Source organism: Clytia hemisphaerica, unplaced genomic scaffold (genome assembly GCF_902728285.1).
Source record: "Clytia hemisphaerica strain Z4C2 unplaced genomic scaffold, Clytia hemisphaerica genome assembly, whole genome shotgun sequence".
NCBI classification, from domain to species: Eukaryota; Metazoa; Cnidaria; class Hydrozoa; order Leptothecata; family Clytiidae; genus Clytia; species Clytia hemisphaerica.
In genome coordinates, this window is record NW_027104548.1 from 502,844 (window position 1) to 528,413 (window position 25,570).

The window sequence follows — 25,570 nt, forward strand, 5'->3', positions numbered from 1 at the left end:
TAAATGGGATTTTGAGTAAGTCTCGGGCCTCATCGCTTAAAAATGTTCTCCAATTGGTTCATTTCACTGGCAGTCAAATTTGAAATTTGAGGCTTATTGAATTTTTATTAAATTGTTCTGTACACCACATGTACTGGTTCACATAAATATGTACAGTATATAGTATAAAGTAATACCTTATCGAATTGTACTTGTTCTTTGCCGAATAGAGTATTGTTCAGATATTCAATCATTCCAGTTCCAAAACTGTGTTTCTTGACAAAGAAAAGATAGAAAGTCAAATTACTCTTACGCGATACTTCAGGAAGGAAATCGTTACTGTGGGAAAACTGTATTGAAATTTCCCGCCTCTTTTAGAAGGCATCGTATACGCTATTGCAAGTCATTCCAAGCGAGAAAAATTTATCGCACCTTAAATCCCTTAAATTTGAGCGTTTTTTCTTTAAATATCAATTGGGTAGTGCCCAACCCAAGGTAAGTTTTGGAATTCCAAAGTCTCCTGGGCTTCTCAGCGTAATTCAAATTAAATTTCCATAAAAATATAATCTATGGTACAAGATTAAGTAGTACAATGGTAGAGCATCCGGTTAAGGTGTACAAGATCGTTGGTTCAATCCCCGACTGGGTCATACCAAAGACTTTGTACCTCAGTACTGCAACTTTGCTAGATGCTTGAGAAGGATCGAAGGTAAGTGGAGCAGTCAAGGAAGAAGGAGTGGCACCCCTCTCCTTCTTTTGGATCGACAGCTATCGAAAGAGGAGCCCTCGAGCCGCCTCTGACTGCGGTCACAAACTAAACCAGATGAAATTCAACTAACCTTTCGCTCGAGTCTTATGTTTTCATTCTTCATGTGTTCAAGGACGGCTGTAGGTTGCATTCCAGCCATTTCGAAGTACCCTTTGACGCTGGTGAAATCAAAACTTGGTTCACATCTGAAAAAAAAGAGTTGTAAAAAGTCTAGTCGAAAAAGATTATAACAAGAGGGCGTCTTGCAGCCCCGGTTGAGCTATCAGTGTAAAAAAACTTCTAAAAATCAAATAGGGAAAAAAATTCTAATTGTTCCCGCAGTTCAAAAATTCCAGCGGGAAAAGGTTTGGAGGACAATGTTAAGTCAATTTTCCACTGAAGGTGAGATTATAGAGTATTTTTTTCTACCGAGAACAAATATTGGGCAAATTTTCAAGTGGGGTTGGGGCCTCGCCGGGTCTGTGACACAGACTTTAAAGATGACTTTCTTTTGAGAATAATATGTATCGATCATCCTGGCGATATTTAAGATCAGACAAGAGATTTATCCATTTGCCTTTTTACGGGTTTATTTTCCCGATAAAGTAGAACAAACTACCTCATTAAGAAGGTTGCAAGTGAGACGGCTGATGATTTCAATGCTTTGATCAAAATTTCATCGTTTGGTCTGCTCATCAAATCACAACAAAGTAAAAGATGTGATTCACACAGTAAATGATAATACACCATGGGATTCGAAAATTCACTTTCTTCAATTAGTTTGGTAATCTTTTGACCCACATCCGTTGAGATGTGTTTTTCGAAGCTGCATACACTCCATGGTGATGATGTTGCGCCGCCCTTCTCTCTGAAAAAAGACAAAAAATGATAATACTAGGTCTTAGTATTGTTCATTTGGAAGGAGTGAGAGAATTTTTCTATCAATTTTTCGATCAGGGTGTTAAGACAATCGATGTTGGGACCTTTTCTGAGAGGGGATTTTTGAAAATGTGAGAATTTTTATAAAATTTTAAGTTGAGAGCGTACGTAATATCGTCTTAAGTTATGTTGATCGGAATAAAACGGAAATTGGAAAAAAATACGAAAAGAACCAGAAAGAACTTTATATCGGAGCATTATTTCGTCTACAAGTTTTTATATATAATCTTTGTGCACAATACACGCTTTTTTATAAGAATGGTGTTTTCCCATTACATCACGGATAATCTTATCTTCTTAATTCATCATGAAATATTCTTAAGGTATTCCTAGGTTGGGATTTAACCCAACCTAAATTTAAAGTCTTTTCCAAAAAAATTGGCAGTCCGGACGTTTTGATAGATTGCTCTTGAAGGAGAGAAGATATAGTTAAAAGTAATACCTTTAAGTAATAGATTTGGAGCCTGAAAAATTTTCAAAATTTTGGAAATAGAAAATATTTGTGAACTGTGAACTTTTCTGATTTCAAAAATGCTTTCTTATCTTTCTACGACCAAAAATTACAGGCAGCCAGGTCGACCCTCGTTTACTTTGTAAGATTAATTACCGAAAGATATATCCCCGTTTATCATGAGTTATTAATTCAATTCTTATTAAGTAGTTGCCTATAAGAAAAATAGATATGCTCATATTGAGCTCCGTTCCTTATTTACTTTGTTAGAACCAATTACCGAAATATGTCCCCGTCTATCAAGAGTTATTGATGATCTAACTTTCGCTAGGGCGAATTTAATAAACTTACTTTGTTCTTTTAGGGACTTTGATGAACATGAGGACGAAGGACATACTAGTTGCCACACAAACAACATCTTGGTATGGATACATACCAACCAAACAAGTTTCCAGATCCTTCGGTGGACAAGTCTGTAATGATGGAAAGATTTTCATCAATAAATATACACGCACACCAATTAGAGCTCAATTTTTCAACTATTCCAAGGTTCAATAGTTGTAAATAGTGTAAATAGCGCACCCCTACGCGCGAAAAATATAAAATTTTCAAAAAAAAGAAAAAAATTCCTCCAAACTTGCCAAATTTCAGTCAAACCCAACCATTTTTAGACATACACAATCAAGACAGAAATTATCAGATTTTAGCTCAACTTAAGTTGACAATAGGCTTTTTCATTAATTGATTGTAAGATAACAAGTTGAAAAGGAATGAATACAGTTAGTTCTTCTAAGATAAAACGCGACCTTTAAGGTTCAGCTATAAGGGTCTTTAACGACTCGTTAGCCTTTAAAAGATCCTTGAAAACTACGAGCTAGATCTTTTAACACTTTCATTGTAATAGGCTGGATCCAAGGGTTTGTTGAAGTTTGTTATTGTTAAGGTTACATACCTTTAAAAGCCATTGATATGGGTATCTATCATAGGCCGAAGAATGGGTTCTTTTTCTTGGCTCAATATCATTACTAGGGCCCAGTCCACCATCTTCGATCATGGAGAGATCTTTATTGACAGACACGTAATCCATGAAGTAATTGGTTTCCAGGAAGATCTCTGTTGGTCCACGATCTCGAGCACGATAAGGTTGTTTTGCTTTACCAGCTGCTATAAGAGAAAAGTAATCATCGATGCAGAACCTCAAAATATAATTAGGCCATTTCACAGTCGCAAAGCGTAATGGGTAATCAGGACCACTGCGCGCTAATGACGATTTACTATTGGTCCAAAGTTTTGAAATTTTTTGAAGAGTTTTGCGTCTGGCCAACCAGAAGTCGCTACTGGAGCACAACCAATGTTTAATTTCGACTGTGAAATGGCCAATGTCAAGCAGGATTTCTTCTTAGAATAACCCACTGATATCTGACAGATAAAATAGTTGAATTTCCCTTTAAAAGAAGTCATAAGCTTTTTTTCCGCAATGGAAAACAATGAATTCAAAGTGATGTGGAAATTGGATGATAAATACTGTAGTTCTTAAAAATCGACTTCGATCGAATTTTTTCGTCCGACCTTTAGTAAAAAACAAATAATTCGTAGAAATTAAATGGGATTGTTTTAGTTCTGGTCTGAGCAACAATACTTACCTTTATTAGCTATTTCGGCATTTTTGGAAAACTTGCATTCTTTAAACATTTCTTTTGTACATCCAGAAACAAAGGGATAAAGGCGAGAAGTGAAAATCTCCAATCCATTACTGGTGACAGTGTATAGAAGTGAATTTGTATGTTTGGCACTCAAACAATCTGACGTGTAACTGTAGTCTAAGATGAGTCCTTTTGAGTTCCACGTGTCGTAGAGGTAACCATGTGTTCCAGTTGAGAAAAAAAGAGGCATGGAGAGGAGAACTGGGAAGGAGTGTGGTTTTAAGAAAGCATTCCAAGGCCATGGCATTTTCTCCTCAACTTCCAATTGTTTGTGTTCAGCGATATCTGAAAAAGTAAAACAAAAAAAATTTCTGAAAACTAGGCATTCAGACAGAAGAGGAAGTATCCACGATCAGAGAGAGAAAATGTATTTTTATGAAAAGATGGAAAATCTTAATTACACCAAGAAGCATCTATATTCAATATCAAATAAAAATGTTTGAAGTTATTTCAATAATGTACCGTATGGCTCACAAAATACTACGACTTCGTTACTTTCATTCAAAATATGATAGTTTAACTAAATTCAAGGTATACAACTTTCTAGCAAAAGAAGCCTTAAGCTCAACCAAGACCAGGAGTATTCAATCTGAGTGGTTTGTCAAAAGATCCAAAATTCGTTTGGTCCAAAACATAAATTAATTAGTAGCCTTCATGTAACAGTAACAGCTTTTACAATAAAGAAAGTATCCATATAATAGGTCACTAACCTTCCAAAAAGATAGGCAGCCATTGTAGACTATGTATTCTTTCAGTGTTTCCCGAGAAAGAGATATCATCCTCCTCAAATCTTCGATACAGATGTGTAGTACTGGTGACTGTGGCATAATTGACGTGACCTTCTTTGGTGGGCATCTGTCCAAGGAACGAGCAACATAGTGGGTGACCAACAAGGATTGTATGTTCACCTGAAATGTAATGATTCAACCAAAAAAGTATAGTGGAAGGCTAGAAATGAATCTATAGTGGAGTCGCCATAACTCGAACCCACACGGGGACCACAAATTTGTTTAAGTTAAGGAAATTTTTAGTTATAAAAATTGATTTATAAGGCATTGTTAACTGAAGGGACGATTAAACCTGTTCGAGTTAAGGAGACATTCGAGTTATACCGGGTGACCCACGAAAAAGTTCAGACGTTTCCCGACATCTTGAGGCCGAATAAATGTCCCAAAGTGCTTGGAGTTTTGATATTTAGAAAGTAGATATCCTAACTTTAAATTTGAGCCATCACTTTTTAAATTTGACCAACTTGTTCTCTACTTATGAGCTTTTAAAGTCAAAATTCACTTTTCGAAAAGTGTAAAAAACACGTAAAATAAGATTTTCACTGTCAATTTTGTTGACAATAAGATGAAATAATTTTTTTTCTGTTTTTTTTTTTTTGCTATACCATACTTTAGGTGTACAATTTCTGGCATCAGAAGCTTTTGCAAATAATGATTTCATGATTGTATGATACGAAACAATTAGATACAACTCATTACAGTGGAGTCTTTTTAACTCGAACCTCCATTACTCGAATATATCCGTAACTCTAGCAAGTTTTCTGGTCCCTTCAGTGCAATGCCTTCCCAACAATGCCTTATATATAAACTCAACTCCATATCTTAAAATTTCTATACCCCAAACAAATTTGTGTCCCACGTACGAGTTCGAGTTTTGAAGACTCAACCGCATCGCTGTTCCAAAAGCTATTTCAATAAGTTTAAAAAATAGATTTCATCATGCACGTTCATTTTAATGATCAATCGGATGTAGGATAATAGCAATAGTGAAACAAACCTGTCACTTCTTTGGAAGATGATTTAGTATCAATGTAAGGTTTCTCTTCCTGGATAGATTGCATTTGCATCATACCATGACCACCTTTAGATTCGAATTCATTGATTGATGAAGTGGAAGTAGCTTGGTCAAAATCCCATAACGTCGTTTGTACTGGCATGTTATTTGACTTTGATGGTTTTGATGTGAGAACTGAGACTGTGGTTTTCTCAAGACCGTCTGTTTGGGTTGTTGAGTCACTAAAGGTTATGGAATCTTCATTTAATATACAAATCACACTGTCTTCACATGTACAAAAGATAATTAAAAAGACTTTTGAACCCATACCTTTTCTATGTGAAAAAGTTCCCAAAGAAGATGTTGGGACAGTTATATACAAAAAAAACTAAGAAAAATTGAGTCATTGTCACAATAAATGATCCCTAACTTATTTTTAAAGGGCCTATGTCTTCTTATTGAAGAGTTTTTGAAATTGAGGTTCTCGGGACGTAGGCCCCTTTAAAAATAAAGTAAGGAAATGTGGCATTATCATTACTTTATGCGTGGCAAAAGACTTACTCAAGAAGTTCAGAAACGTCTTCTCCTTGATAAACCTTTTCATCTGATGGTTGGTGAAGATAAACTTGAATAACACGAATTTCAGTTTTGGAGGCAAAGGCAATCCAATTTAATGAAAAAGCTACACTTCTTATATTGATAGTGGTTTCAACTTCTACCATGCGTATGAAATCAATTGTGAGGACACTATCATCCTCTGGTAAATCAGCAGACATAACTTCTTTGAAAGCGTAAAGATAGATTTTCTTTGAACTTGATATGGCAACATTATGACGAGAGTTACATAGGGCAATATCAGTTGCAGGTTGACGTAAACCAGCAAAATCAATAACAGAAAACTTGTTTCGTGTATGATTATTATTGTGTCGGTTAATTGAATACCCGCTACTTAAAGGGGCAACATTCTTCTGTGGGTTACCAAGCATAATATTTGAATATACTCTAGCTTGACAGTTCATTTCCCTAGCTGACAATCCAACACGATAATCTTGAAGCTTAGATTCAAGTGACACCAAGAATTGCTTATCATCAGAAAACAACATTTTGATTGGGATTCCATTTGAAGGAAATTTGTGTAAAACATTATGTGTACCACCTTTGAGATCAATTATGCTGATGCTACCATACAATGAACCAATGAGAACTTTATCATCATTGGTGCAGCAAATACACGATGCATCGTATTGGTCAGTGAAATTCTTTTGCTCCACAAATGGATGGCAAAGTACAGTACGTACCATTTCTCAGTCTGAAATGAAAAAAAAAACCTTTTTAATCTGAGAGAGGGAATGCAATTAAAAATATTTGTATACATCATTAACAAAATGTGCTCTAAAGGATGTACAAAACAATCAAACAAAAATAAATATAAAAGGAATCACCCTCGCTTATTTTTTTGTTAATGTGAAAGAACAAAAGGGTGAATTGCGCCAAATCTGTACCGTGGTTTTGTAAACAAGGCAAAATGTATTCAAATTACCATAGAATGATACGTTAGGTATTAGAGCTTAAGTCTTTGTGGATTTGATACTGTGGCAGAAAGTATCAGTCGGGACTAAGTCATTTTTTAATAGTTTGTTTCGTCTTTGAAATACTAGCAAAAATGACGGGACGTCCCGTTTGTCACGCATATGCCTGTCTTCCTACCACTCAATTTTTAATTAGACTTTCTAAATTCTTGTCAATTTTATGTAAAAATGTTACTCTATAATGGAAGTATATGCTTTGCAAATTACAAGCCGTTTTTTTTAACCAAACTTGAGTTATAACTGAAAATGTGTGACGGACGGGACCTTTGACCTTTTGGTGTTGCACAAAGAAATTATATAACGAATTATAGCTGTTAAAAAAATTTGTTGATATCTGGCCTGTATTTTCACTTAGTGTTACTAAATCTCTTTGACAACAAATTTGTTTTGGTAACTCCAACAAGTTTATCAATCATACTTTCTGTCATAACATGTCACGATAACTTTCACTGATAGCGCGCCCTTTTAAACTTTTTTGTTTTCATTCAAAATGACCACATGCTGATTGGAGAATTAGAGAGCCCCCGCCGCCTTTATGGATTATTAACCGAAAAGCCGGTCTCTCTGAGGAAATATTGACCGAGGGTACGTGTGCCCAAGGTCAATATTTTCCAGAGAGACAGGCTTACTGAGGTTAATAATCCATTTATAGCCATGCAAAATAAAGTAATAATAAAGTAATAAAAGTAATTAACAAGTGTATTCTATTGTTCTACATCGTAAAAATTAACATTCTAAAGAAGTCAATTTCATAACTGGTCACTATGGGGAAATATTAAACGGCCACGTGACATCAATTATCCAATCAGTTTTCTCAAAAATGATTGACAGTTGTATTGCAGGGCTATAAAACTGCTTATTACCCGATGGGATGTGATAGGATTAGCAAATAATGAGTGTGTAATGAGTCTGCCAGATTGTAGTTGTTTTAGGAAGGTAAAAATAGAATGAAGCAGTTGTATTTTTACCAGTGGATACCCCTTAAAAACCACAACAAAAAAAGGTACCCCCATATCCTGATAAAGAAAACAATAAGGGCTGAAACTTTTTCTGGTGAGTCTAGGCTATTTATGAATTTCTTCCCTGGGTATGGTTTTTTGTAAAAGCTGCTAAGAAAATTTTTATTGCTTTGTGAAAAAATGCAATTTTTTAGCTATTTACCCCTTAAAACCTACAAATTGGTTTTCTTGAATAACTTTTTATAGAATAGTCCTTTTGGTCTCAAATTTTGAACAGTGATTCACTGCAAAGTTAGTAATGTTACATTTAGATCATTAGTACCTAAAACTTTTTGAAACTGTACGTTAAAATCAAATAACACCTTAAAACCTACAAATATTAACCCCTTGTTCACAACTTACTGAAACTGTGAAATTGCAATTCAGGTGCTGAACCATGATTCAAGTGATCAAATACTTGCTAGAAATCCATTTCCAAAACAATATTTGTATTTTTCAGAATTTCATGCCCATAATGCAATTGCACCTGTTTTTTTTTGTCAAAAAACGGCTTTGAAGGGTTAAAACTTTTATTCACTTCATTTTTGATGTATGTTATTATTGTTTTTCTAAATCTCCATGTGACATTTAAGTATGCAATATGACTGAATATGATCAAGTTTTGAGAAAGTCGATTTTCAGATTTTATTGGCCACTACCATAAATGAGCTTTAAAATAGAATTTTGAGGGCCTTATTTCTTTGGGGTGCAACCATGGAAAAGAAAATGATTTTTTCGTATCTACCATAATTATAGGTACCTAAAATGTGACCTTATGACCTTAAATTGATATGTGTCATCTTTAGGTCTGAAAAACTTGATTTTTCGAAGGGATTTTTGATAAAGTTTTCAATAACTTTGAATTTTACGACATTTTGCGATAATTAAAATTATTGAAATTAGGCGAGTGATAAAAAATGTTTTGTTTCCGGAATGCGGGTGAAGGAAAAAAGTTATCATGCGGCCGGCCGGAAAATAATTTTTTTTGCTATTTTTGATAATTTATGGCTCATTGAAATAGAGTTTAAGAATAACTTTTATGTTTAAACACAGCATAAATTATGCCCTAAATTACAACAAGTACGGACTACTAACAAACGAAAGTTTGCGGCCGGGTCAGAAAAAAATAAATTTTCACCCGGCCTGTTTCCGGAAACAAGAAATTTTTTTTGTTTCGCCTTAGATTATGAAATTATACAATTATAAATTAAGTTTGTGGTTTTAAGGGGTATCCACTGGTATTTGTTATTCATGTGTACTTCCCATTCGTAATTATATTTTTCAACTCCCAGACGGTGTCAATCAAACTAATCCAACCAAAGATTTATTATACACTGGATAAGCGACTCATAAAACGATGGAGAGCGATCATTGTATTTCCTTTGTTTCAGAAAACAATTGATGTTCTGGCTTTGTCCGCAAAGGACAACTGTTATGGCGGCTCGAGGATGTCTAATTTTAAAAATGTTTATCTGTCTTATTTTCAAAAAGTTCTCTAGCTCTTTCTTTTTGTACATTTTCAAAAAAAAGTTTGAAAGTAAGGCTAGTATTCCAAGCCAGATACATTTGTGAAATCTAATGTGAGAAAAAACATCATTAGACATTATAGTGACACAAAATTTTGAATTGGAAATATCTTTCCAAGAATGTTCCCAGAAGAGCTGAAATTAACATACATAAGACTTGAGTGTCTTGGCTCCACTGTGGTATAAAAATCCTTTGGAGGCATGTGGTGGCAAGGTGGTTTTTTTGAGGTTGAAGTTTGAAAATTTCCGGTGTCAACATTAAATTTCTTATACACAACATATCTTTTACATCTTTCTCACAGCTTGAAACGTCATAACGACTTATAATTATCAATTAAGTGGAAGAATCCGACTCTCACAAGAAAATTTAAGTATCTTTTGGAAATTGGATGAGTGATTTTCGATGAGAAATGCAATTAAAATGTTTCGAAAAATCATTTAATGAGGGAAGGAGAGTGTACAATACTATCATTACTGCGGACATAGCTAGTACACGAGAAATCAGCAAAAATCTGTTACTTGTATATCCAGTGTATAATAAATCCTTGATCCAACGCTGAATCAATTTAACGCAATTGAACACAATTGAATAATTGCAATTCGATTGTCAAACGCAATCGAATCGCAATTGAATATTACCTAGGATTTGCCGTTCGATTGCTTCGATTACATTTGATTGTATTCAATTATGTTTGATTGCGTTCGATTGATTCAATTGTATTAGAATTTATTCGCTTTCGTAGGGTACTTATTAAGCACTCGGCCGCCCATGCTAAAAAGCTCTAACAGAGTGATCCAATTTAATTTAATCACGATTAAACTCGTCAGACATTATCGTAATTGAACGAAATCGAAGATTAATCAAATGTAATTGACAATCAATCAAACCAATCTAACCTTACTCAAATGCAATCGATTGATTAAATATGTTTGACAATCGAATCCCAATTATTCGATCGCGTTCGATAACGCACGTTTTTTGTTCGAAGTTTCTTGATTGACACCGTCTGGCAACTCCGAGTAGCTTTTTTGTTACATGGAATTTTTTTTGTTATTTTTATTCAAAATGGCAACCTCGTCAAATGCTCCTAGTCTACTTCATTGGGCTCAGCGTCAGAAAAAGTTCCACTACGGATTTTCATACTCAAAAATATGCAAATTATGTGACTGGATATAGATTGAGATGTTTTAAAACAATTAAATAATGCTGCAAGATAGTGGTTTTAGAGATATGTGTATAATTATGTCATTTTTATTAAAAATTAATAATGGTAGGTAGAAAATATTGACACATTTATAAAATACCATCATTTTTACGCTATTATCCATTAAAATTATGTTCATTCTCAAGGTGATGGTGGAGGGGATATCTCATTTAAAAAGAAACTATCTCGTTTAAAAAGAAATTATCATTTCTAAACAAGTTCATTGGAAACTTACGCCCAGAAAAGACTCAAAAAAGTTACAGTAAACGAGTTATAAATACTGTTTTATCAAAAAGCCGCGTAATGAAGAGTTGTAACTTGAGCTTAGAAAAAAAAAGCGTGCTTTTTTAAGAACTAGCCAAAGAGGCCATGTTCTCAAAGTGTCTGTTCCTCCTTTTCAACAAACAACCTTTTTTCAAAATAGGGTGGGCCCTTCGTGCATCTTGGCAAGGAGATAGTATCGGTTTAAATGACATAGTTTTGTTTTAAACAAGATAGTATTTATCGGCGCTTTGCGCGCCATAGATATAATGAGATATGATTTAACTGTACTATCATTTTTGAGAAAGCCCGGTTTTCAGGCGATGGGAATTGTAATATGTATATTACTTATGTATAACATATAACATGCATTTAGCACTAAAAGTGTATATATTATTGATAATATAAGCTTGTTATATGTATGTAATATGTTGCAGTGTTTTCTGGTCTGCGTTGTACACATCGCAAACTTCAAAAGCACGTGGAAAGCATGTGGTTAGTCTACACAATAGACAGATCCAGGCTTTTAGGCCTTACTCTTGGTCTATAGGCACTGCTATAGGTGGCCACTAGTGACCCCCACCGGGGGATTAATAGGTTCAAACATAATAGACAACATTCACAAAAGATGTTTATCAATAGAGATTTTAAATAAAAGAATGTTTAAAACACAGCTGATTGGCTTAGGTTTCAAAACTCTCTATTGTTTCATTAAAACCTCAGTGCGCATGCAATTTATCTGGAGAATTTCAATATTCAAAACAAGAGCAGTGCTCATGGTCCGAAGAGTAGGAGTTTTACGCTCGAAACGAAGGAAGATATGACGTAGCCTAGCATGTTGTTAGATTTTAACGTTTTAAATAGTCACATATATGACTATTTATAAAAATAAATAAAACACCTTCAAATTGATTTTTTCGATAATTTTTAGCGTTTTTAAAACATTTTCTGTTTGAATTACTTTGATTATCAGAGCTGCCCTGTCACCCTGTATGACCCGTGTGTTTCGAACTAGCCGAGCAGTTGACGGTATGTGGCGTTTTTTTGCAAACTTCAAAAAACTAATTTTTGTCCAGCTTTTGCTGGACTTTATATAAGCTAATAAGTGCTTGTTTATAGCGCTTATGGTTATGCTTGCGTGCCAGGATGAGCATAATAGCAGGGTACAAAGTCCAAATATGCGTTTCCCGTAATTTTTGTATATACCAGACCCGATCAATCGAACTTGTCGAACCAATCGAACAATCAAACGAATCGAACTCCATCGAACTATTAAAGTTCGATTAAAAAAATTAATCGAACTCTAAGATTTTTTAAAAGATTGTGAGTGTTCGATTAAGTTCGATCAATGGGTTTTGGTTCAATCAGTTCGATAAACCAATTTTGTTCGATAAGTTTGTGCTGCTCCGCCACCGTATATTAGCTTCTTTTCAAAGCCAAATTCGGAATGTAAGTCGGGAAATTACTTCCGATAATGGGTTACACACTTTTCCTGTATCCTTTTAGCGCCAGAGGCGGTTTGTTGGGGCATAGTATTCCGCCACTTCGGCCGCGTACAAAATCGCAACAGAGGGGCTACGGACTTTATTCCGGATAGACAAATATCCGGGTACAATAAACGTCAAGCTGTTAAGTCCGGGAACTGTCGAAATGGCAATCGCGTGCCAGGACAAAGTTTTTGCAAACGAGGGATGGAAGATATGAGGATTTAATATCATCGAACTAATCGAACTTTTTACTGACCGAACTAATCGAACTACTATTGCTTCAAAAATTGTGAGTGTTCGATTAGGTTCGATTAATTTTTTTAATCGAACTTTAATCGTTCAATGGAGTTCGATTAGTTCGACTGTGTTCGATTGGTTCGACAAGTTCGATTGATCGGGTCTGGTATAATATGAAGAGTTAGGTCTATACTGATACATTTTTTTTTCTTGAAAATCCACAAAAGGAATTTCCCCCAAATAAGAACTTATCTGATTTTTATGGCCAAAAAAAACATAATCCAAAAAACACTTACTACAACTACAACTACAACACACTACAACTTCAAGATGGCGGATGCTGCTGCGCAACTTCAGGCTGCAGCAGAAGAAATAATATCAAACACGAATGAGCAATCTGCAGACATCTTCGTCAACAACCTAAACACCCTCTCCAGAGCATCGAGAAAAGACTTTGAGAATGCCTTCATGACCCTCGATATCACTGCAATTAATTCACTCAGAGACAATCTATTCATATACCTTTACAACCACTTCTCTGAGGACATACTTCAAACAAATGGATTCGTACTTACTGACACAGACCCAAAACTTTGTTTGAGAAAGAGAACTAGCTTGAAATGTGCAATAGAAGACATTTACAAAATCGGATTGAGCATAAGGGAGGATAAGATTCTCAAGAAGCTAGCAAGTGACATCACAAAAAGCAGCAAACCAAACAATAATATTAACACCAACACCAACATAGTCGATAAGAACAGTGCAGATTTACTGAATAAGATAACAGAACTATCAAACAAGGTTACCTCACTGGATGGAAAGCTGACAGAAATCCTTAAGGAAAACAAAAACTTGAGTAGAAAGATCTCTGAGCTTGAGAGAAAAACTCCATCGAGCAACCACCATCAATGTACAATACTGAAGGACATACCCCTTGATCAGATATCTCCAGAAGTGAGCTTCCTACCACAACAACCAAGATTTCCAGGCCCATCGAATATGATACCATCCACTCCCCAAACCAACAACCATCATCAAACTGGCGGGAAACCATCATATTCACAGATAGTAATGGATACCCCGAAAACCACAAAACCGGCTCTAAGGACCACGGAAGAATCAAACCCCAATCTGAAACCACCAAACGCGAGGCAACAACCACGTCAACCTATCTTTGGGAAAAAGGAAACCACAACCAAGCGAATCGCTGGCCCATCGAGACCACTCTCTTTCTTTGTGGGCGGCTTTGACCTTAACCTAACGGAGGACGAGATCTGTTGGACACTGAAGGAGGAAAGCGGATTAGAGATTAGAGACATTCAACTAAATAAAGCTAACAAATACAACAAGTCATTTAAAATTGACATAGACTTTAAGCAGAAAGATATTGCCATGAACCCGAACACATGGTTTCAAGGTTTGGTTGTCAGACCGTTCCGTAAACCTAAGTCTGCATACAGACCCACACAACACCCCAAATCAAACCCATCCGAGCAACACAGAGAATCAGAGCATGATAACAACCAAAGAAATACAGGCAATCGAAACCATTATGGCAGCTTCAACCATACCCCTCAATACCGTTTAAATGGATTCTTGCAACAGTAACCTTATAACATTGAACTGTAATGGTATCAAAGCCAACTTTGTATATGTGAATAACTTAATAACAAACAATGACTTTATTTTTCTATCAGAGCTATGGATCACCACAGCAGAAAAACACATCCTACACAATTTCAATAAAGACTTTCACTTATTCTTTGTACCAGCTCAGCAGGGCATCACTGGTCGACCACATGGAGGATCGGCCCTACTACTAAGAAGAACCAAAGTATCTAACCCCGAACTGATACTAGAAGAGGATTTTACCATCATTGTCAAATCATTGGTAGGCTCCATTGATATTCTTTTTATTGGAGTTTATTTACAGTGTGTATCAAACAAAGAAAACTACCGAGATACTTTTTCATCCCAACTAGCATCTATTGGTGGAATCATCAACCATTTCGAGGACACCTCTGAAATTATTGCTTTTGGGGACTTTCAGACCTGCCCATCAAACCATGCATCAGTCAGACTCTCTAAACCCAACCCACTTACACCGATACTCAACGACTTTATCTCTACCACCTAACTCCCATCGACATCACCCAGGGAAGCGGTCCCAATTTCACTTATCACCATGCCTCACTCGATAATAAATCATACATTGACCACATCATCATCTCACATGGGCTCAATATCTCTGCAAGGAACACGCATGTTCTAGACTGTCACCCTATGTCACACTACTGGCAGGTGGTCGCTCACATCAACATTCAACTTCCCTGCCGTCACTCAAGACCATCAATCCAAAATTCTAGAAAAGGACTCTGTTCCAAACTTTATGTGGAAAAACGAACTATTTCAAACCACATACCAATCACTCGTAAACGAAAAACTACCTACCTACATAGAAAATGACGACGAAAACAATATCAAGCAGATACAATCTATTCTGAAAAACTGTGCCCTCCAGGCGTACAATGACATTAAATCTGATAGAGACTTTCACCAAATCAAAACGAAACCGTGGTGGAACCAAGAACTGTCGCAGAAAAGAAAAATTCTTCAGAGTAAATTTAATGACTGGAAGGCAGATGGATTCCAAAAGGACCCTGAAAACGTATTCTTCTGCCGATACCTACTAGCAAGAAAAGACTTTCGGTCACTAGTCAAGAAATGCAAAAATCAGGCTGTGGTAGACCATTACATCAACATAGAAAAAATAAAGAAATCTAACCCAAGATCCTACTGGTCCAAAATTAAACTAGCAAAACATTCATCTCAAAAACTCTACACAATTAATAACAAGACAACCGTTAAAGAAATAACAGAGGAATTTAGTTCACATTTTAACAAACTGTTGAATACTCCAAGAACGAACATTATCAACAATGATGAATCAAATATGCTGCTTAAGGAAGTCCTTGATGACCTAAGCAACTCGGATAGAGACTTTTATGTGACCGAAATGGATGTTAGAACAGCCATCCAAGGCCTCAACAAGAATAAAGCCCCGGACCCTTTTGGTATCAAAGCTGAACATCTCATCAACGCTATGTACAGTCAAAATCTATCATCTTACCTAGCTCAGCTGATCAATGATATTTTCCAAAACGAATCATTACCAAATCTACTTTCAACGTCATACATTATTCCTGTCATCAAATCGTACAGAAAACCAGTAAGTGACCCAAATAACTATAGGGGCATTAGTCTCATACCCATAATAACAAAACTGATTGAAAAGATAATTGTAAATAAATGTCCGCAACTCAAGGATCATAAGAATGCTCAATTTGGCTTTGCATCAGATGCATCCACTTTACACGCAGAATTTCTGATAAATGATACTATTTTGAAATATAACACCGAAGGGACCCCAGTGTACATTTGCAGCCTTGATGCCGAGAAAGCGTTTGACAGCTGCAATTGGTATCAACTATTTGACAAACTCCATCAAAACAACACTCTTCCGAATTGGTCATTCGTTTTCTCATCAACCTCTACATGAACGGTGAAGCTAATACGAAATACAAAGGAACAGTATCGAACAGTTTTACACTATCCCAAGGAGTACGACAAGGCTCAATAATATCTCCATATCTATACAACCTGTATACAGAAGAACTCATCCAGAGAATACAAAACCTATCGATTTGCACCTATCTACCCCAGGCATCAACACCTCCATTATAGTATTTGCCGATGACATAATCCTGATGAGCCCCAATCTATACCAACTACAATACATGATCGATGAATGTGTCAGGTTTGGCCTACCGAAAGGCATCAAATTTAACAGCGACAAGAATAAAACCCAATTTGTGATCTCAGGAATCAGCCCAATCGACAACCCTGTACTGAAAATGAACAACGAGACAATTTACCCACAGAAAAAACTCAACCATCTTGGCTTCACCTGGTCAGTCCACTCAAACCATATTTCCCTTCTCAGACATAGACAGGATCGCATTTCTGAACTGTGGGCGGTGACTTCGTCCCTAGTATCGAGCGGGATTCGTAAATTACACCCAGACACAATCACCACCATATTTAAATCAATAGTAATTCCAAAGATGCTCTACGGAATGGAATTAGTGGACACTAATAAATCATTCTCTGATCTGATGAATAGGCAATGTCGGTCGGCTCTCAAGTGCTTGCTGGGTCTCTCGAAACACTCAACAAATGAACTGTTAAAGCACTACCACCTATACGATACAGCACATTTGGTGGACCAACAAAAAATCAACTTTGTCAAACAACTTTTGAAAAACGAAACTACTCGGAATTATCTTTTCAACCTCTTACACAGTGGAAGTCAGTCTTACTCTTGTATGAAAAAAGTTTTTGAAATTTGTTCTACTGAAAATGTTGATTTGGTTAGTTTAATTCTGAACCCAACCTTGAAATATAGAATGATCGTTGATGGAGTAAACAACTTGGATCCGGAAACTGAGCAGAAATTGAATGACTTACTGACTAACTGGCACATTTATGAGAATAGAAAAGAACTGAAGGCAATGCTTCATAGATTTATACCATCTTAGATTACTTTATATTATAGACTTATCAATTATTACTTCTACATAATCTCCTTGTGATGCCTACCCCAGTGTAACTTTCAATCCAGCAACTACTATTTTTCAAGATTTTCAAGCTCAACACCATTATTGTGTGTTTACACAATCGGGGAATCTCCCGTGTTTTTCGAATTTTACATATCATTTCGTGTATGTGTGTACCAAGCCCTAGTTTAGGCCCGTTTCCCATCTAAGCATTCTATTTCTGTCCAGCCTGGTTTAGTGGTGGTCTCTGTTAGGAGTTTTTCTTTTTACTATTGTTGAAATATTATTATGCTAGAATATCGTTTTTTTTTTTTTTTTTTTTTTTTTGTCAGGTTGATACGACATCACTTGCTTGACATCACTACGTACTTTGAATCTTACACTTCGAACTACGAACTGTGCGGTTTTTGTGTTGTTTTGTTTTGTTCTCTTTTAGTCCCTTTTCCAATATTCTCGGTTATCAAGCGCTTTTTGGAGCAATTCCCCGAGCATCTCAAATCAACGGGGATTCCTTTGTGTGGTTCCGCTAGATTTTTTTTTTTTTTTTTTAGGCCGTTCGGCCTCATGGGGGCCACGTGGTAGTCCTGAAGGCAAGATTGCTGCAGTACCTTCGGGTAGGCCCCGTTTGACAGCGCAATCTCTCCTTTAGACACCCGGTAATCCCACATGAGTGCCTTTTTCCAGACGGTGTCAATCGAACGAATCGAACGCCGAATCAATCGAGCGCAATTGAACGCAATCGAATAATTGCAATTCGATTGTCGAACGCAATCGAATCGCAATCGAATATTACCCAGGATTTGCTGTTCGATTGCTTCGATTACGTTTGATTGTATTCGATTACGTTCGATTGATTCAATTGTATTAGATTTTATTCACTTTAGTATGGTACTTAAGCGCTCGGCCGCCCACGCTAAGAAGCTCTAACAGAGTGATCCAATTTAATTTAATCGCAATCAAACTCATCGTACATAATCGTAATCGAACGATATCGAAGATTAATCCAATGTAATTGACAATATCAATCGAACCAATCGAACATAGTCAACAATCAATCGAACCAATCTAACCTTACTCGAACGCAATCGAATATTACCCAGGAATCGGCCGTTCGATTGAGATTCGATTACGTTCGACAATCGAATCGCAATTATCCGATCGCGTTCGATTACGTTCGATTGGTTCGATTGCGATTTTTGTTCGAAGTTGTTCGATTGACACCGTCTGGCTTTTTAACATTTTTTTTTTTCTATGAAAAACGAAAACTTGTAGATAATCTATATGATATATCTAGAGAACAAATTTTTAACGCGTATATTTATACCAATTCTTGGTGATAAAAGAGATTGAAATAAAAAAAAAAAAAAAAAAAAACTTTAAATGGAAAAAAAAGCTTTAAAAGAGACCTGTATTTGATCTACAAAACCTAAAAATACCAAAGCCAAAGGAGCATGAAAGATATTTACTGGTACTCTTAAAGAATAAAAATTACACATTCAGAAGACTTAAAAACTGTGCAGAAGCCGAAAGTTCCTACCTGTCTAGTCTTTACACACTTGAAATTCGTTTGAAATCAGAAATGAATATCTGCTGCAGCTTTTCTACCATTATTGGTTGTTTATGAAATCCAGTTTAGCTCTTTTTAGATATTTTTCCCGATATTTTCCCCGATTTTTTATTTCGAACAAATGTTTCGAGTTTTGCCAGTAGACGGACTAACAGACTAGGCACGAGTAGACTACAGGTAGATTGTCAACCTACGATGGCTCTGAGGGAGAATTTCTTCTCCATTTCAAATTCTCTTTTCCTTTTAAAACAAACAATAGGTTCTATTGTTTAACAAAAGGAGAAGTGAATTTCAAAAGGAGAATTATTTTCACCTTTTGTCAAAAGGAGAATTTTTTTCACTTCACCTTTTGTCAAAAGGAGAATTTTTTTCACTTCACCTTTTGACAAAAAGGAGAATTTTTTTCATCTTTTGTCAAATGGAGAATTTTTTTCACCTTTTGTCAAAAGGCTGAATGATTGATTTTGTCAAAAGGAGAACTTTTTTCACCTTTTGTCAAATGGAGAATTTTTTTCACCTTTTGTCAAAAGGAGAATTATTTTCACCTTTTGTCAAAAGGAGAACTTTTTTCACCTTTTGTCAAAAGGAGAACTTTTTTCACCTTTTGTCAAATGGAGAATTTTTTTCACCTTTTGTCAAAAGGAGAATTATTTTCACCTTTTGTCAAAAGGAGAATTTTTTCAACATCTGGATTTGGATTTTTAGACTACGGTAGTCGTCATACATGATGCATTTTAACCTTGAATTTTAACCTTAACCTTAACCTTAATCGTGAGTTGATGAGGAAAAGCTTAGTATTTCCTGTTGTCTTTGAACCATCTTTAATCTGGCGTTTGTATGAAAACCATGCGGCCCGCGCAACTTATGTAGAAAACAATTTGCTTCAAATTCTACATAGGAGATTCACTTCAATCATTCGGCTTAACTTCATTTTCCCCTCCTCACTCTAAATACGGTCCGTTTTGTTTCTGGGAAATCTAATAAAGACAATAAAGGTTATCATGTCATGGCCTGGCTATTAGCTAGTACTGTCGTACTGTTCATATTCAACACGAATGATTGTCCACACACGTGTGCATTCCCTTAGAATTCCCATTTCCATTTTGTCAAAAGGCGAAGTGAAAAAAATTAACCTTTTGATTAAAAGGAGAAATAAATTCACCTTTTGATTAAAAGGAGAAAAAAATTCACCTTTTGATTAAAAGGAGAAAAAAATTCACCTTTTGTGTTAAAAGGAGAAAAAAATTCACCTTTTGTGTTAAAAGGAGAAAAAAATTCACCTTTTGTGTTAAAAGGAGAAAAAAATTCACCTTTTATATTTCACTTCTCCTTTTCATTAAAAGGAATGGAGAAATTTTGAAAAAGAGAATAAAACCGCTTTCAGAGCCATTTTTTCGCTGGCATTTTCCAGTTTTATTTTGTGGCCATTTTGGAATTTTTTTACCAAACAGTTCCTGGTTCCCTTTATACCTGTGTGCCCTATCAAGTTTGGTGGTGTTATTATTGAACAAAAGAACGAAGTAGGTGAGGTATATTAGTAGTTTGCTAAATTGAGAAGAGTCAGGGCTATTTTTTGGGTCTCGGCACTCGGTTCTCTCAGTCAGCAGGCAGTAGGTGCTGGCCAATTTTCAGTACAATTTTTTCTTGCTTATTTTAAACAGCTTTTTTGGCCAAATTTCTGCTGTTCTAATTTTTCCTTTTGGCTAGCACTGATATGCTCTGAAAACTGGTCTCAGTACGTACATGGTTTGGGCTATTTTTTGGTAACAATTCAACCAATCTGCAAGGCGGTCATCGAGAAAATGCTCTGTTCGCGTCGCAACGGGTGTTAAAAATGCATGCGGGCGGACAAAAACATTCCCGGTTTTTTTTTATCACGCCAGTAACTCAGGGGCGGGTGGTAACGCAAGCAAAACAATTTTTCGATGGTCGTCAGAGCAATTGAGAAAAAAAGCTATACTTTAAAAGAACAAATTGCTTTTCCCAGATTTTTTTCCGCATCTCCGCACAGGAAAATCAGCAGAAAATTTGATGCGAGCGGGTGACGCGAATAGACAATTTTTCGATGACCGCCCAATCATCAACATCAATCCAGACACAAAAATTTTTAATTTTTTTGACAGCAGATATATATATATAAGGCCGAGATCACAAATAAATTGTGTTCGCGTCATTTTCAGGTCCAAAACATGAGTCGGTAAAAAATTTGGCTCTTGAGGTTCTGCAACAGGACCTGGCAGATCTGGTGAATATACAGCAGGCGTTGGTGATTTTGGTGAATATGCAGTAGGAACAGGAGTTAGTGGTTCTGGTGAATTATGCAGTAGTAGTTGATGGTTCTGGTGAATGTGATGGTTAAACCATCAACTCCACCATTGCATTCACCAAAACAACCAACTTTACCATCACATTCACCAGAACCTTCAACTCCTATTGCATATTCACCAGAATCACCAACTCTACCATTGCATTCACCAGGTTCATCAACACCAGCATTAGATTCACCAGAACTATCAACTCCTGCATTAGATTCACCAGAACTATCAACTCCTGCTGCACATTCAACAGAATCAACAACTCCTGATGCACATTTACCAGAATCACCAACTCCTGATGCAGAACCTCCAGAGCCATTAATCTTTGATTCACATTCACCAGAACCATCAATTCCACCATTTCATTCGTACCAAAACAACCAGCTTTACCATCACATTCACCAGAACCATCAACTTCACCATAACGTTCGCCTAAATCTCCAATTCCTACTGCACATTCACCAGATCTGCCAGGTTCTGCTGCAGAACCTCAAGAGCCATCAGCATCTGTTGCAAAAACACCAGAATAGAAAAATTCAAATTTGGAGACTTAGGGCCACCGTTTTCAACTGGTTACCACTCGTTACCTCGTTACCACCTTGTTACCACCTCGCATACCATTCGTTACCACTCGTTACCTCTTTTAGTAACAACGCAACTTTGCACTATCACATGTGTCAAATATTTAGCTCTGTTCCTTTCCTATCTTGGAACAGCTTGGAACCCGTGTTACCTTGGGAACCTGTCATTTATCTCTATCTGTGTATGATATTTGTGTTCTATGTATTTGGGAACCTTCGGAACCTTGGGAACCTGCTATTTATCACTATCTGTGTATGGTGTATGATATTTGTGTTCTATGTATTTGGGAACCTTCGGAACCTTGGGAACCTGCTATTTATCACTATCTGTGTATGGTGTATGATATTTGTGTTCTCTGTATTTGGGAACCTTCGGAACCTTGGGAACCTGCCATCTCTGTAAATCAACTACATTTCATGGCTCAAAATTCGATTGCTTGTTTTTGGGGTTTCCACTGACTCATGAACCAATTGGAAGCCTCTCAGTACTCATCACCACTGGATGAAGGGTACCATTTATAAAAGTAGAAATATGACGTAATTTTAAGCCGTGTGAACCAATCAAATAGCTTCACGGAAGGGGTTTCCACTGTCGGAACGGCATTCGTAATAACCAATCAGAATCGTCTCATCGTCTCAGAAACAAGAACAGGTCTACTGTGTCAATCGAACAACTTCGAACAAAAATCGCAATCGAACCAATTAAACGTAATCGAACGCGATCGAATAATTGCGATTTGATTGTCGAACGTTTGAACGGCCGATTCCTGGGTAATATTCGATTGTGTTCGATTGTGTTAATAGTTGACTATGTTCCATTAGTTCGATTACGATTATGTTCGATGAGTTTGATTGCGATTAAATTAAATTGGGTCACTCTGTTAGAGCTTTCTAGCGTGGGCAGCCGAGCACTTATTGAGTATCGTACGAAAGGGAATAAAATCTAAATCAATCGAACGTACTCAAACATAATCGAATACAATCGAACGTAAGGGAAGCAATCGAATGGCAAATCCTGGGTAATATTCGATTGCGATTCGATTGTGTTCGACAATCCAATTGTAATTATTCGATTGTGTTCAATTGCGCTCAATTGATTCGCCGTTTGATTCGTTCGATTGACACCGTCTGGAAAACCTACACGCGATTAACTTATTAAGTAGGGAGGTCGAGGCTCGCGCCTGCGGCAGTAACAAATGCAGGACTTACATAAATACTTACATAAATCCAGGAAGGAAAAGTTTTCTACCACAAATTCTTTTTCCAACTTCAAGAGAATTTATTCAGCTTTCTTTTGCAAAAAAAAATTATCAAGATATGTCTTTTCGTTCTTTCAGAATTTAAAAATGAGTACTCGCGGGTGCGCTTTTATAAACGTCTTGTTCACGGCACAGGAAATTTTTTTACCGGGGGTTACTAAGTCAGCTATCGGCCTGAATTTTTTTACATTTTCCCCCGTAATAGTTTAGCTTTCGAAACGTACCACGTTGGCTGACAAGGGTGTTCTACTTTTTTCAGGAAGTTAAAATAAGCACTTAAACTGCAAATATTTCCTTTTTACAATATTTTTCAACCAACGTTATTATTTTAACAAGATAAATGTTTTTTCTTTCCAAATCTAAAAAAATCTTTAATCGAATTCGGGTGGAAAGCACTAAGGGAAAGTTAATGGTATGGTGACCCCCGTCTGTAGCTTGCGCTACGGAAAAACCCACTCGCCCCAAACTTCTTGCAAGGATTTTTTCTTTGAAACACTTTCGATTTCAGTGCCGTGAAGAGGTTACAAGATGGCGGGAGGTTTTTGCACAGAAATCTTCAAAAAATGGAACTTCAAAATGGAATATCTGGAAAACTATAAACCGAGAACGCTCACAGAACGCCCTGCGGGAAGCGCTGGTGAAAAACTTAAATCTGTCAATCATTTTCTCAAGGGAAGAGTACGTAAAGTGATTTTAGCTTTACGATAGTGCTGCGGATTATCAATGGATAGTATTCAATTATCAACATCTCTTTATTTTCATTCCTAGAACTTTTGCAAAAAAAAGGAAAAATAGAAAAGTTGTATTTTTTACTGCTCTATTCACATACTGAATTTGAAAAATCTTCTACAGCAAACTTTGTCCCGCCTTTGCGGGACTTTGGCTTAAGTGCTTGTGTGCAGCATAGAGTACAAAGTCCAAACATGCGTTTCCCGTAATTTTTATATGAAGAGTTAGGTCTATACTGATTTGACTGTTTTTACATTTTGAGAAAATTTTCAAATGGAGGAGAGCTACTACTCGGACGCGCATTTTTGGCTGCCATACATTTCATAACTCAGATGGTCGTGTAAAAATCCGATCGATGTTTTTCCGACTTTCTGACTCGAAAGTGTCAGAAATTTAACTAAAATTATAAGTCGGTCAGGCAACGCGAACACAAGTTATTTGTGATCTCGGCCTAAGAACTTTTAAATCCTGATCTGCTGTTGAAGCATGGCGAAAAGCATAAAAAGGAGGGAGATATATCTTGGTCAGACAAAATTTGCATTTTATCAGGACAGGTACAGTCTGGTGTTATGTGAATTCCAACAGGGGGGACAGGTTTTTTTTAGCTCAAGGCCTCAAACCGCTAACCCCATGCAAATGGGAAATACCAAGGTTAATCCTAGCCTGGATATCCAGTTTTTGATATTTTATGTTTCTTGTTTGCCGCCTGTTCTCCCTAAAGCGATTTGCATTCTCAAATCAGAATGCAGTCTGGTTGTGGTTGCGCTCAATTCGCTAAAGCCGTACTGTCAACACTGCTCTAACTTGGGACTATTTGACAAAACATGGGACGGCAATTCCGCCACCAATTTACCAAACCTCCAAAGTCATTATTTTGTTAGTTGTTTTGGAGAACGTGACAGCCTATTGAATAACAAATTACTCCACATACATTACTTTCCCTCAGCCAATAAAAACGTGATAAATTGTCTTGTCTCTAAGAGGTATAACTATTGTGGAGTATTTAGTTATTCAATAGGCTGTCGCGTTCTCCAAAACAACTATTTGAGTTAATGACCAGCGTATTAAAAGATACATTTCTCTTTTGCACTGAGTACTGTGAAGTGAGGTAACTTGCATCAGTGGAGGGAAACTTACATAGCCCTCAAATGAAAGACGTAGCTGATAATTAAAATACAAAGTTAAATCAAAACAAAATGGTAGAGTAGAGCTGCAAGCGGAGCTGCGTAGTTGATTTGTTTTGAAATTTTGCTGCTTTTAATTAGTTGGTCAGTCATTTGATGGCTATACAAGTTACCCGACTTCACGGTAGACTATTAGTATTATTAAATCAAAATATGAAAAACATTTTGTAGTGAAGAACACGCAAGTGTACGCGTGCTCTGCAACACAGATATCTACCATAAAATCCATAAAATCCATAAAATCTAGCATTGTATATATTTTCAGATCTGTTAACTTTCAGATCTGTTGAACATTAAACTATTGCAAGAACTCTCAAAACAAAACAAAACATCTACGATCTAGCAAGATGACTATAATGTCAAGATGTTAATTAATGCGATCAAAAAAGTTTGAGTTGTAAAAATAATTGGGTA

The 25,570-nt window shown here is 36.3% G+C and overlaps 1 protein-coding gene across 2 annotated transcripts in view; it reads right to left on the reverse strand.

The window, feature by feature from the left end:
• LOC136822811 (BLOC-2 complex member HPS3-like) overlaps positions 1-19,155 on the reverse strand; it is a 33,021-nt gene extending 13,866 nt beyond the window's left edge. Inside the window, exons 1-10 of one of the 2 annotated variants that reach the window (XM_067079122.1) lie at positions 19,059-19,155; positions 6,164-6,911; positions 5,606-5,844; positions 4,531-4,728; positions 3,761-4,105; positions 3,070-3,281; positions 2,469-2,590; positions 1,347-1,595; positions 819-933; positions 177-254 (exon numbers count right to left, since the gene is read on the reverse strand). In XM_067079122.1, the coding sequence (XP_066935223.1) occupies positions 177-254; positions 819-933; positions 1,347-1,595; positions 2,469-2,590; positions 3,070-3,281; positions 3,761-4,105; positions 4,531-4,728; positions 5,606-5,844; positions 6,164-6,903 (2,298 nt within the window). In that variant the 5' untranslated portion in view covers positions 6,904-6,911; positions 19,059-19,155. The remainder of the gene's footprint in view (positions 1-176; positions 255-818; positions 934-1,346; positions 1,596-2,468; positions 2,591-3,069; positions 3,282-3,760; positions 4,106-4,530; positions 4,729-5,605; positions 5,845-6,163; positions 6,912-19,058) is intronic. The other variant, XM_067079123.1, reaches the window with a different exon arrangement.
• Positions 19,156-25,570: the final 6,415 nt, after the last annotated feature.